General features: G+C 40.2%; 1 protein-coding gene across 3 annotated transcripts; it reads left to right on the forward strand.

The window, feature by feature from the left end:
• The first annotated feature begins 4 nt into the window (after positions 1 to 4).
• On the forward strand, positions 5 to 11,208 carry LOC137099510 (CD209 antigen-like protein A). 3 transcript variants are annotated; one of them, XM_067476471.1, is made up of 6 exons: positions 5 to 284; positions 3,985 to 4,101; positions 8,616 to 8,726; positions 9,538 to 9,680; positions 9,795 to 9,913; positions 11,062 to 11,208. In XM_067476471.1, exons 1-6 carry the CDS (start codon positions 122 to 124, stop codon positions 11,186 to 11,188), a joined length of 780 nt encoding a protein of 259 aa, XP_067332572.1. In that variant the 5' UTR covers positions 5 to 121; the 3' UTR covers positions 11,189 to 11,208. The 3 variants fall into 3 exon arrangements, with proteins under 3 accessions (XP_067332572.1, XP_067332582.1, XP_067332590.1); XM_067476481.1 differs by having other exon boundaries at positions 9,556 to 9,680; XM_067476489.1 differs by lacking the exons at positions 5 to 284; positions 3,985 to 4,101 and adding an exon at positions 5,696 to 8,153.
• The last annotated feature ends 3,091 nt before the right edge of the window (positions 11,209 to 14,299 follow it).

A 14,299-nucleotide genomic window follows, 5' to 3' on the forward strand; every position in this document is an offset into this window, starting at 1 on the left:
TAAAGACAAATGGTTGGACATAAAACCCTTACAGCAAGAGAAAAGTAGATTTTATTATTGTATTTACAGCTTCAATAGCAGCGTATGTGAAGTTCAGCCACTGTTCTGTCTCAGTCTCAAGATGTCGTCAGCTATTTACGCCAATCCAGATTTTTCCAAGAAGGTGAGATACAACAGTAAGGTGGAGGAAGGTGGAACAGCTTGGGTGGAAAATGAGGTGGATATTTATGATAATCCAGACAGTATTGAAGAGGAGCAGACTGATTTTCAGCCACAGGAAGGAGGTAAGTGGGAAATCATCACTAATAAATAGAATAAACAGCCACTGTCTCTGGAAAACGTTTTTATGATAATACAACATCTCAGTACTTGTTAGAACACAACAGTGTAATCAGTGTAATATTTCTTAAACTGCTTTTTAAATCAGTATTAGTTATTAAATGTTCCGTATCTGACGACAAACCACTGCTCGTTTTCATTTCCTTGTTGTCTTGCTTTAGTTTCTGAAGTTTGCTTCAGTCGTTGGCAGCTGTCAAGGACGTGTTCAAAGAGTAAATGATACAGACAATGTAACAATGTCAATTACAATGTGTTCAGTTTGAGTAGGACTGTGTCCAGTGTGTACAGTAGAGTGTGGATAGCAGCAATGTAGAAAGAGATGAGGTCAGATGTAAATGGATGTGATGGCCTGAGGAAAGAAACTGTTCTGGTGTCTGGTGGTTTTAGCAGACAGGGCTCAATATGTGCTTTGTATTACATTTATTTCCATAATTACTATGTTATGATGCTACAGAACATTTGGTTTTAGTAAATGACATGTTTCTTAGGAGACAATCCAGGAAAAACACATCCTGTCCTTTACCAGTGCACAACCTGAAGCTTTGTGTGTTCTGATAATGTCACTTCTTCTCTTACCATTTAACTGTATCCTGGACTAATTGTACTTTTTGAAAATATTTGAAAACGTCACCAAACTCCTGCACAGTCATCATAATAGGTCTCTCATGACCATAACACTTTGTTCTGTCTGCTTCAGCCACTTCTCTCTGTGGTCGTTTGGTTTCTTCTACCTGGTCAATAGACGCTGTCTCTGCCCAGACAATTAACTGTGACTTTAAATCCAAATTATAAATTATTCTTGGATGGATGGATTTTTTGGATTCAGTGTCTTGTCCAGGGAAACTTCAACAGGTGCAAACCTCCGACCCTATGGTTGGTAGGTGGCCACTCTACTGACTGAGCTACTGCCGCCACTTTTTGCTAAAATAGATTATTACTACAACTAAAACTAATGAAAAAAGGCAGGTGTTGGTTCATCTTTCATCATCTTTAGAAAGTCAAACGTCAGTGGTAAAGTCTATACGACCATATCCAAGCATTTTGATGTTCCTGTGGTTGAGCTGCAAATATCACACTCCTCTTCAAACCTAAGACAGCTGGACAAAACAGGGTCACGCTACCTGTTGGCAGGTGCAGAGGGATTATATCATTAAACTGTTGGAAGAAAAATCTTAATATTTGAAGAAATCAGTCATCTTTGTCAGTTCCTGTTCCACATAATACAATTACAAATCAAGTTTATCCAAAATGACGTACAAGTGAGGTAGAAGTCGAGGTGAAAACATCAGAGCAAAGTTCTATGAGAAGAAGTGTTTGTGTTTCATAAGATGCAAGTGCAAGGAAGAACAGACAGGAAGTATTTTTAAATATTTCACTGCTTGTTGGAGAAGAGTTCTGTGTTCAGCATTTTTTGAATATTGGGAATGAGGCTGCTGAGCGAGTGTGTGTGTGTGTGTCTGTGTGTCGGTGGAGAGTCTTTCTTCATACACCCCAACCATATCCAACCATATTGTCACACTAGATGGCATAAGTCTGGCCTCCAGTACTACTGCAAGGAACCTTGGAGTTATTTTTGATCAGGATCTATCCTTTACCTCACATATAAAACAAATCTCTAGAACAGCCTTCTTCCACCTACGGAACATTGCCAAAATTAGGAGCATCCTGTCTCAAAGTGATGCCGAAAAACTGGTCCATGCATTTGTTACCTCTAGGTTGGACTACTGTAATTCCCTACTTTCAGGATGCCCCAGTAACTAAAGAGCCTGCAATTAATCCAAAATGCTGCAGCAAGAGTGCTGACTGGAACTAGCAAGAGAGATCATATTTCACCTTCACTAGCTTCTCTCCATTGGCTTCCCATTAAATGTAGAATAGAATTTAAAACCCTGCTTCTTACATATAAAGCTCTGAATGGTCAGACTCCATCATATATAGAAGACCTCATAGCACCATATCATCCCAGTAGACCACTTCGCTCTCAGAATGCAGGCCTACTTGTGGTTCCCAGAATTTCCAAAAGTAGAATGGGAGGTAGAGCCTTTAGCTATCAAGCTCCTCTCCTGTGGAACCAGCTCCCAGTTCAGATTCGGGAAGCAGACACCCTCTCTACTTTTAAGTCCAGGCTTAAAACCTTCCTCTTTAATAAAACATATAGTTAGTTATAGTTATGCTGCCATAGGCTTAGACTGCTGGGGGACCCACCCCCCCGATGCACTGAGCTCCTTTCCTCCTCTTGACCATCTCTCCTCTCCTCTCATCCCGCAATTGTCACCACTGTATGTCATTAACTCTGTGTGTTCTCTCCCGTAGTTGACTTTGTCCTTCTCTGTACCCCTCTCTCTGTCCCTTTCTGCAGGTGTTGAAGCTGTGTGTCTTCCAGCGTGAAGCTACTGGTCCTACCAATCTGCCCGATGTTTTGTTGTTGCTTTTTGTTGCTCTGTTCTTTTCTCTCTCCCCTTTCCACTCACCCCAACCGGTCGAGGCAGATGGCCGTCCACCCTGAGCCTGGTTCTGCTGGAGGTTTCTTCCGTTAAAGGGAGTTTTTCCTCTCCACTGTTGCCTATGGCTTGTTCAAGGGGGAATTGTTGGGTTCTCTCTATACATCTTTATTATCTTGACTTTATTCTGTAAAGTGCCCTGAGATGACTTTGTTGTGAATTGGCGCTATATAAATAAAGTTGAATTGAGTTGAATATAACCCCAGGTGTCAGCAGCCATTTGGATTTGGAGTTTAAGTTATACATCCTGGTATTTATTTTTGAATGTGTTCGGTTTGATTAAGTAACGTTGGGTTTGTGCTACAATTCTTGTTTGGTGTTTCGGACACTGCTCACATCCGAGGCAAAGAAAATTGCTACCACTTGGTTTTGGAACACTTGGTCTGGTTTATGCTTGGGAATGGAAAGAGTGGTGGAGCACATCGTGTTATGTCTAGATTCCCCTAAACCAAGGACATAACACCAGACACTGTCCCCTGGCAGACTGCAGTGGATGGGAGGGATTTTTCCCCCATGAATGAGGGAGTTCAGGTAGGCAGTAGACCACTTTGTAGGCAAGAGACAAAGATTTGAACCTAATGCAGGCAGCTACAGGAAGCCAGTGCAGCGATCTGAAGAGTGGTGTGACATTAGTCCTTTTTGGCTGATTATTAATGAGGCGAGCTGCTGTAGTTTTGGATCATCAGTGCATTACAGTAATTGATTTCATCTTGGTTTCCCTTTGGGGACCTTTGCTTTTCTAATAACAGGTTTTGTGATCATTTACAGGAGCATTTATCAAAGTCTGGTCTATGCAGAGATGGGAGAAATACCCAAACTCAGCACTTAGTACCACTTCAAATCCTTTACTCAGGGTGAAGTATTAAGTACTGTACAGACTGTAGATCACAGCAGGGGGTTGGTCAGAGTCTCCTGAGGACCATGGCTGTAGGGAAAACACCCATTTGAAGAGAGTCATTGACTACAGTTCAAACTTTGTCCGACATGAATTAAAAATCTTTTAACAAAGGAGGTGGGAATTGGGTCGAGGGCACAGGTGAAAGACTTCAGTTTTGATACCACCTTCCTGAGTGTTTCAGCATCAACCACAACCAAACAGTAAAATGATGACAGCTGAGACTGATGGTTTTCTTGTCTTCTGTAGGACCACACAGTCTGAATCGTCCTCCAGTCCAAAACAAGTCTTTCAGATCTGCTGCTCTGTGTCTGGCAGTGCTGTGTCTTCTGCTGATGGTCGGGATCATCACTCTGTCCACACGATGTAAGAATGAACAGCTCTGAATATTTTTCACAATGTGACAGTAACATGATGCATTTTATGACAAACTGGATCAACTCCTGTGTGTCTATAGGACAATGTTACACTCTTACACCAAATCTGAAGTCATTGGTCAGTTTATTTATTCGTCCTCTCTGCACATTAAATAAATACTTTCCACTAAACTCCACTGTGAGAAACAGGGAACAGTGTTTACAGTTCTCATGCATTAGAAACCACAACTAAGGTCAGTGTGAAACTTCAGCAGACTGAGAGACACATGAACGTTGGTTCATTTCTTGAGTTGTGATGCAGCAGCAAACCAACATGTGACTTACAGGATGTACAAATGTCAGAAACTGTTCTTATACCAACAAGCACAGGAGTAGATGATCAACTGAACTGCAGCAGTGAAACTCACCAAATGTCTCAGACAGCAGGGACTAGTTCATCACAGACAATCTGAGTCTATGATCTGTGGTTCATCAACAGATCTTTCTTCTTTTCCTTTGGACTGTTTCCTTCCCGTGGTCTCCACAGTGAATCATGTGCCTCCATCTAACCCTGTCCTCTGCATCCTCTTCTCTCACACCAACTAACTTCATGTCCTCTCTCACTACATCCATAAATCTCCTCTTTGGTCTTCCTCTAGACCTCCTGCCTGGCAGCTCCAAGCTCAGCATCCTTCTACCGATATAGTCACAGTTTCTCCTCTGAACATGTCCAAACCACCTCAATCTGTCCTCTCTGACTTTATCTCCAAAACATCTAACATGAGCTGTCCCTCTGATGTACTCATTCCTGATCCTGTCCATCCTCGTCACTCCCAAAGAGAACCTCAACATCTTAAGCTCTGCTACCTCCAGCTCTGCCTCCTGTCTTTTCTTCAGTGCAACAGTCTCTAAGCCAAACAACATTTCTGGTCTCACCACCGTCTTGAACATCTTTCCTTTCATTCTCGCTGATACTCTTTTATCACACAACACACCTGACACTTTTCTCCACCTGTTCCAACCTGCTTGCACTCACCTCTTCACCTCTTTTCCACACTCTCCGTTGCTCTGAACAGTTGACCCTAAGTACTTAACTTACTTACTTACTCTCTCACCTCTGGAGATGCTCTGAATCACTTCATCTAACTCACTCCAGAATTTCTCCTTCTCTTCTAACTCACATCCTACCTGTGGGACATAACCACTAACAACATTGAACATCACATCTTCAACTTCCAGCTTCATCAACCTGTCTGATACTCTTTTCACCTCCAGAACATTCCTCACAAACTCCTCTTTCAGTATAACTCCTACTCCATTTCTCTTCCTATCTGATCCATGATAGAACAACTTGAACCCTGTTCCTAAGCTTCTAGCCTTGCTACCTTTCCACCTGGTCTTCTGGACACACAGTATGTCCACCTTCCTTCTCTGCATCATGTCAACCAACTCTCTTCCCTGTCATAGTCCCAACATTTAAAGTCGCTATTGTCAGTCCTACATTCTTAGCTTCCCTCTTCTCTCTCTACCTGTGAACACACCTTCCTCCTCTTCTTCTTCGACCAACGGTAGTCCCTTCCTGATATCATGGCAAAAACTGTAAGGCAAGTTAGGAGGCAAAAGGCAACAAGTGAATGATAATGGTGAATTTAATCAGCAAAACACAGAAACATGCAGAGAACAGAACTAGACTCTAGAGTGAGTCAAATCAGATTTGACCCAGATGTGTAGGTTGTTCAGCCTTTTATACATTTAACTCAACAGCTGGGTTCACACAAAGAACAAAGGGATGAGTCAATGCAAATCAACCTTCATACAATGTCTTCAGGAGTCTAATTAGGAAGTTCATGTTGTCCTTTTGTCTTCTATGTCTTTTAAGTCCTTGAGACTGATCATCTGTACTGGTTTCCTTCTAGGAAGTAAATGTTCAGATATAGGAAGTCTTATGGTTGATATCTAGCTAACACACTTCTTTGTGTGGCCAGAGACAGAGTCTTGCTGGGGAGCAAAAGGTGAGGAAGCACTGGTGTAACCAGGTTTGATACTGGGTCTGTGAGAAGTGTGAAAACAGTGAAACATGTTACAGAGACTATGAAATTTCTCTTACACCTGACACAACCCTCTGCATTTAACCAGACTTGGGACTGACACAAGAAGACACTGGCTTGTGTCCCCTTGCGGTTGCATTCGGAATAAATAAAGTTGTGTTTTATTGTGTTTGTTAGAGAGTAGGTACATTTCTCAGATTCTTGACCGTTGTGAGTCGTTGCACCACTTGCTCTGTCCATGTTTTAAGCTGTAATTTTTACATTTATTTAAAACGTAATTCTGTTCAAAGTCCACAAACCTAAAGGTCAAACTGTGACAGCAGCTCACTCATCACATTTCCTGTCAGAAACACTTAGTTTGATCTGAGACAGGAAGTCAGCTTTTTACACATATAATTATATGCTAATGATATGCAGGCACACACACTTCTGCTAATGAACCTTCTAGCTTAGCACGATGACCAGGAAACATTTAAAAATAAGTTAGCATGAGCTGTGTTTCTCAATATTATTACAAGTTTTCCAGATATAATGCAGAAATAGTCATTCAATTACATTCACTACACAAACATAAAAATATTTTTCAGAGAAACACAAATGTATTTAAAGTGTCTGTGGTTGTGGTTTGTTCTGCTGCTACTTCCTTGATACTCTCTGTTTAAACCTGCCTGACTCAGACAGAAACAGACAGTGAAGACTGGTCAAAAAGAAGTTCACTTAGTTTTTAGCTCTTTAGTTCATCAACATGTCGACAGAAATTCAAACTGAGTCTGATCTGAGGGTGAAATATATCAGAGGAGAGGGAGAGAACATGGAGGTGGAGATGATGGAGGATGGAGATCAGTATGATGATGTTGGTAAGTATAAAAATAATGAATAGTAGAAAAGAGTGTGAGGAAGTTTTAGGTTCAAACAACCTCTTCACTTTTCCTGCTGTTAAAAACAAAGATGGTGATTAGTGTAGTAAAAGTAGATTATTAGGTCACTTGGTGTCATTTGGTTCCATTGGAGTTTAAATCTCTTTGTTTTCCACAAGAAGCTCAACTTAAAGGAAAAACAGCTTTGAAACAGCTTCAACAGCCATTTTGTTCACCTTCACACATGGCAGCAGGCCAGTAGGTCCCTTTCAGGAGATATTAGATGTCACTGTGTCCTTCACTTTAGCTACAAAAACTACACGCTTATGGTTAGAAACACAAATGAGAAGGATGTGGACTGAGAAAAAGAGTTTGGGCTAAAATTATTAGCGGAGCAGGGGGGGCGGCTTCTGGAGCTTAAGCCTCGAATCATTTCTCTAAATTACTTCAGCTCTGTGTCTCATTTCCCTCAGTCCTTCTGAGCAAGCTGATAAAAAAACCTGTGGCCGCGATCATCCATGATCCATTTTGTGTCCAAAGGGATTTAGGTTAGTAGCCTAAGTCCATCACAGACAGAACATTTGTTTAGTTGTAGAAAATGTGCAGCGCTCAATTTGGATCATATTGATCCTGCTGAATGACAAGTACAGAGACTTGTTCCAGTCAAAGAAAAGGACCCACAGTCTCCTGTATGTTGGCTTGGTCAGGGTGAGACAGGGTCTGAAAGCTGATGTTCAAGACAGTGTCACAGGAAACAGGACACAAACTGCTGTCTCTGGTTTCAAAGCCCTGTGTTTTGTTGCCTTCATATCCACCCCGACCTTCTCTACAAAGACTGACTACGGCCACTAGATGTCAGCATTTCCCCTCACATCTTGATCATAACAACTGTGCCATTAGGTAGTAGGTGACCTACTAAAGCATAACTGTGGCTGTGACAATGACTGATAACCATGCATTCAATAGCATGAGAACACTGGAACACTGCTGTCAAGAAAGGGCCAACAATTCTGAAATAAATGTGTCTGTGGATTTTGTCTCTGTAGAACCACAAAGTGAGAAGAAGCTTCCAGCTGGGAGAAACAGCGGTTTCAGAGTTTTTACAGTGTCTCTGGGAGTTCTGTATCTTCTGATTCTGGCTGGGATCATCACACGCTGTGAGGACTTTTATTCCCTAGTTGTGGATCTTATTTTCACAGCCCTGTTTTTGTTTTGGTCCTTTTCATTTCTCGATTTTCCAGCCACTGTAGACAATATGTGATATCATATGTGTGACATTTGTTGTCCTGGTTAAAATGAACAAGTAGCAAAAACTGGATTAGAGTTAAACACAAAAATGACGATATGAAGAGACAGAGTTTAGACCTGCACACAGACATTGTCAGACTCCTCCACAACCAACATGGACTTGAACAGTGACAATAAAGCACAGAATAGCAGCCATGATGATGCAGAAAACATGTACTGTCCATAAGACACAATAATGACAGTTGACGGGCAAAATCAGTTAAATTAGCCTGAAAAGGCATCGTGATATTCAACCATTCACAGGAGGTAAATTAAAAATGAATATTGATTAAAAGATTTTGCCCCTTTCTTGCTTTTTGGCTTCTCACCAGATATTTTTGACACTTCTGAAAAATACAACCTGCAGAACAGAGTCAACAACCTCAGCATCATCAACAATCAGTCAAAGAATTTAATCCAGCAGCTCCAGGATCAGATTGCAGGTAAATGCTTATAACTGATGAATTCCAGTCAGTTACAGGTCAGTTAGAAAACACTGAGTAAAAACCACAGGATGAAATAAAGCAGCTAAGAGAGAAAAACTGAAGGTGAGAAGATTTGAGACAGTAACAACAAACAGCTTTGATGATGTGATTTAGCTGTGTCTTTGAATTCTAATGACACTGGGAGCGATATAGTTTTTACTGTGTGAAGAAGCTGAAAGAAACATCGAAACCTGCACAATGACATTACAAGTCTTATGAATCTAATACTGAATCTGCAGCTTTATAAAAATCTAGAACCATTTAACGACCTGAGAACATCAGACAAACAGTGACAGTGACACTTATTATTGCACAGCAAGTGAATTCATTCAGCATTTTTAAAGCAGAATTATGTTGATTATGTTGTTTCTTACCAGATGTTTTACTGACATTTGAAAAACACAAGCTCCAAGACCAAATTGCAGCTAAGAAATACTTATGAACAACCAAGCAAATACTTTAATAATTCACACTGTCTACGTTATAGTTTTAGTTTGAATCTTTAGGTTTTATTTACAATCACAGCCAGTTACAGGATGAAGTAAAACAGCTGAAAGTTTGAGAACTTTTAAATTTGTAATGTATTTTTTATCAAATAAAAACAAATCAATAACTTAACTGTCTTTACGTCAAGTTATAATTATTTAATGATGATGTTTTGCTATGTATCACTTAAAAATCAGTGCCATAAAGTTTAGTTTAAAGATCTTGACTTATACAGTGAAACACTGAATAACATCCAATGTGTGTTTAAAAACTGGACATTAAGGGAAGTTGTGTCCTGAAGAATGGATGAGGTTTGGATGCAGCTGTTACTTTATGTCCACTGAGAAGAAAAGTTGGTCTGAGAGCAGAACAGACTGTGTGAACAGAGGATCAGATCTGGTGATTATCAACAGCAAAGAGGAACAGGTGAGTGTGTGTGTAGGTGTGTGTGTGTGTGTGTGTGTGTGTGCGTGCATGCGCGTGTCTAAATGTCTTTACAACTGAAACACAATTAAATGTTTGTCTCTTGTCATTTATTAGAAAATGGTCAGTGAGCTCACTAAGAATGGAGCATCCTGGATTTTTCTGCGGACAGAACAGCAACACTCAGGGGGAACATATCAAGGGAAATGGGTGGACGGATCAACACTGACACAAGAGTGAGACAGGTTTTGTTTCTACTACACTTTCATTGATGTCATTGGTAGAAACTAACATCTGTGTTAAAAGATAATAACATGTTCACATATCTAATGTCAGTTTTAGTTGTTTGAATGAACAACTGCTGTACAAACCTCTGTAACACATCAACCTCTAGTTCCCTGAAACAAGGTGCAGCCTGAATGCAGGCCACAGCTCACAGGGTGAAGGAGTTATGGACATATCCAACAATCTTTTCTGCAATTTCAGTGATAGTTGGAGCATGAAGGGTGCAGCCAGGCCCTACGTGGTGACAGGTGGAATACATCAGTGTTAGCAGGAATGCAGTATGAGCATGATGCTAATAGAAATCTCCATAAATATGCTTACAGAGATCAACACCCATGATGCAGCTCGAGACTCACTGTGAGGACAGTTGTATTACTCCATAGAATTATAGCTTCAGAATCTGGGAATAGAATCTTTCCTGTTGCAGTTACTGCACCTGGATACAGGGTGATTCTGTGACTGTCTACACACCAATTATACTGCATCTAGCTACAACAGGGGGTCTGAGTAGGTTTGAGCTCAAATGCTGAGTTAGTCCAAAATTGTTGTGCAGCATCTAATCAGCATAAACACGTGAAGCTGCACCTGTTCTCCCTCAACAACAGAATGAAGTTCTGCCTGCAGAAAAACTGCATAACAGCTGCATTTGAATGAACGCTGGCATTGTACCTGCAGGAAAAGAGACCAAATCATTTTCCTTATAGACAAAGCTGAAAGTGATGTGAGGAAACCTGTTGACAAAGTGAAAAGTCTAACAGACAGTGACTGGGCTCAGAGAGAGAAACACTACTGAACATGTGCAGTGGCTTTAAAAAGCAGGAATCAGAGCAGGAAGACACTAAATGCTGCTGGAGTCTGAGCAGAGTCACTAACTTTGATTGGAATGAATGGAGGAGATCTCAGAGTCCTGGATCCAGGTTTCAGTTCACATCTGGGATCAGACTTATCCCCATGATTCTTGTGGTGTCAGCAAATCCCCTACATAGTTACTAAAATTACACTATTTCAAATCATTAAAATGAGATTTAACTTTATTTGAAAGTGAAAATAATCATGATAAATTCATGAGTCAAAAACAAGGTTTGATTTTTTTCCACAGGTTCTGGGCGACAGGAGAACCACAATACACTTGGTCTTCATATGCAGCATACTGTGATCAACAAGGAAGATGGAGAAGTGAACAATATTATGATTATCATTCTAAAAACTGGATCTGTGAGAAGTAGATTTGCTGCTTCCTCTGATGACAGAGAGGTGTGTAGTGTTGGGATGAAGCTGTTTGTCAAACTCTGAAATGTTCTTCCTGATCCTCAGAGTCATATCACATTTGTTGACTTGTTCATTCTGTGTCACATGTTCAATCCTCTTTATTCTGTAGATATTGTCCCTCTGTGCTCTATGGAAGTCTGAGGACATCTGGTGGACAGATGGAGAACAGCAGGAGACAGGCAGGAAGCAAGAAAAACACAAACAGGACTTGAGAGACATTTTGTGTCAGATGACTTTGTTTTTAATCTGTGCACATTTAACTCTTCTCTTATCTGTAATACTCTGGGCTCAAAACTCAGGCTGAAGCCACTGATCAAAAAGTAAAGTAACTAGTAAGAAAAGTGTTGGATTGCTTTGGTTTTAACCTGCACTTTTGAGTAACTGTCCTGCTGATCGGACTGTTGGCCTCCAACTAAAAAATTGTATTGAAGCCGTTATCATCTTTAAATACTGTCTACTGGTCCTGGACTGTGCCAAGTTCCCCATTTGATGCAGGGAGGGGAAATAATGGGACAATGTTTCTTTATAGGTTATTAATTATTACAGGTTATTAGTACCTTTGTATTTATAAAAAATTGTATCATGTTACTAACTGTTTGTCTAGTGTGTGGATATAATCTGCTTAGTTACAGTAATGTCCCTTGTGTGTCATATTGGTTTGTGTCACTCAGGTTAGGTCAGTTTTGTGTCCGTTTGTGGTTTGAACTTGTGTTGTTGTTTCAGTTTTTACCTCTTTTAAGGCCCAATTTTGTTAGTCTTTCAAATTTCTTTGTATATGTTACATATGAGTAAATAAATAATAATTGCTGGAACAAATTAAGAAATGCTTTGGTGTAAAAATGAAACTTATCCCTAAATAAGTGCCAGACGTCTACTCGTGACCAACAGTTTGTTCTGTCTAATTTGGCTCTTATACCTGTTCAATACACACTTTTAAACACACCGTTAACTGTGGCGTGAGTTTAAATCTACGGTTTAATCAGAATCGAAATGTTTTGTTAAACTGTAACTGACAAATGACAGAATAAAGAAAACTCTGACTTGAGCGTTGTGATGTTCCTGTGGTTACAGCTGCAAATATTATTGAGACATTTAAGGTCCATGGGACTGGAGCAAATCTCCCCTTCAAACATGAGACAGTCGGAGCATTTTGCTCAACAAAATAGCATCAAACTCCCTGTTGGTAAGTGCAGAAGTCTCACAGAGACAGAAATAACTGGCCTGCAGTGATTCGCTCTGAAGCTTGTTCAACAGAATATTAGGTTAAGGACACTGTCAGTTTTCTATTTTTTCATAACTTGTATTATGTAACATTCAAAAGCAAATATTCTTTCTTCATCTCTTTATTCTCTTACTACTTTTGTCAGTTTCAAGTGGTTTCAGAGGAAATTCTTTCTAATAAAAGGGATTTTTTTCTTCCTTCTTTTCCTTTCAGCTGTTTCCTTTGTTTCGGCCTCTTTCAGATGTCACCACAGTGAATCATGTGCCTCCATCTAACTCTGTCCTCTGCATCCTCTTCTATCACACCAACTAACTTCATGTCCTCTTTCTCTACATCCAGAAATCTCCTCTTTGGTCTTTGCTTCTAAAAGATTAAAAGCAGTCAGGTTCTATCCCAGCTCACATTGGATCAGAGACCAACAACCTTTACAGGGGACAAGTCTATCACAGGGCAGAGACACAGATAATTACTCATACTCACTAATTAGCAATATGTAGATTCCATCCATCTGTCCTGCAGATCTTTGCATCTCCAAGCACCTGGAGACCAACACAGACATTGGTAGAACATGCAAACTCATAAGTCACCTTTGTAAATTGCTGTCTGACTTTTTTACTGTGGTCTGGTAATGTGTGTATTGTCCTTTAGCTCCTTTTGTCTGACATATAGGATCTAAACTTCTTTTTAACAAAACTAAAGATATGCAGGTCATTTATTTTAACTTCTGCAGCAGGCGATGGGAAACAGACCACACTGACCACAAGATGGCGCTGTGTCCCCAACAGTTAACTTGGTGTGATGTCATTTCACATTCACTGTATTCAGGTAGGAAGTGAGGTGACAGAGAGGTGTGATCTAAAACAAAGGTCACCAGGTGGAGTCAGCACAAAAACACTGCAGCTCACCTCTTCAGTCTCTAACCACTGGGTTTGTCCACCAACGCATAAACTCAGTCATCTTAGTTTCTACTGGCTGGACTCCATCAACAGTTTGTTTAGATGTGATGTATATATGAAGGGGCTGATGAGGGAAGTAGGAACAGGTGTGTAAGTGGGTGGAGTCAGTGAATGTAAAACCTGTGGACAGGCCCACAGTATCTATTGGTCCACAGATTTTGGGAAATAGACGCAGATCAACAGTGGATGTTACTGACCTGCTGGAATCAGATCTGTTTAAAGACACTGAACTTACAGCTGCTCTTGATGAACAGACCAGCATCTTGTATGATCATCAATTGTAAGATGTTTTGGATGAAAGCTTCTGCTGAATGTAGATGAATGTAAATGAATCCTTTCAGTGATGTTGCTGCACAACCTTCCTCCCTCTCCTTCCTCATAGTTCATGTCGGCCTCCATTAACTGTACAATAAATATTCTTAGTTATTTAGACAAACATGAAACTGTACTACTGGTCAACATAGTCATGACTTCGGAAAAAAAAATACAAAAATACGTAGTCATCTACAAAAGTACAGATTATATCAGAGATGACGTCACTGATATTTAGTCACAGGAAGAAGGTAAGTGATTGGACACAAGTGTAAATCTGCTTTGTTGCTCTGTTCTTTCCACACAGCATCTTGTTGCTCTTCCTGATGTTTCTTTCTCTATTAAAAGTTTTTGGGGCTGGGACTTATTTTCTTGTACTGTTTTTATATATGAGAGCCTGAGGCAAAAAGCTGCTGTTCATGCAGAACGTAAAGCCCCTTTAGTCAATTTACTTATTTTGGACATTATAAAGCAAAACATGTTTTGCTGACAAACTGATTAATACATGTACAGCACCAGTAAGTTTTCTGAAAAAAACTAATTTTAGGTGTTTTGTAAACACATTATCATCCCAGCAG

Source organism: Channa argus, chromosome 1 (assembly GCF_033026475.1).
Source record: "Channa argus isolate prfri chromosome 1, Channa argus male v1.0, whole genome shotgun sequence".
In the NCBI taxonomy this organism is placed as follows: Eukaryota; Metazoa; Chordata; class Actinopteri; order Anabantiformes; family Channidae; genus Channa; species Channa argus.

Coding starts and splice junctions, on each gene's coding strand:
- LOC137099510 (XM_067476471.1), top strand. CDS start 122: ATGTCGTCAGCTATTTACGCCAATCCAGATTTTTCCAAGAAGGTGAGA. Junction 9,681..9,794: donor TCAACAGCAAAGAGGAACAG/GTGAGTGTGTGT, acceptor GTCATTTATTAG/AAAATGGTCAGTGAGCTCAC. Junction 9,914..11,061: donor GGATCAACACTGACACAAGA/GTGAGACAGGTT, acceptor TTTTTTCCACAG/GTTCTGGGCGACAGGAGAAC.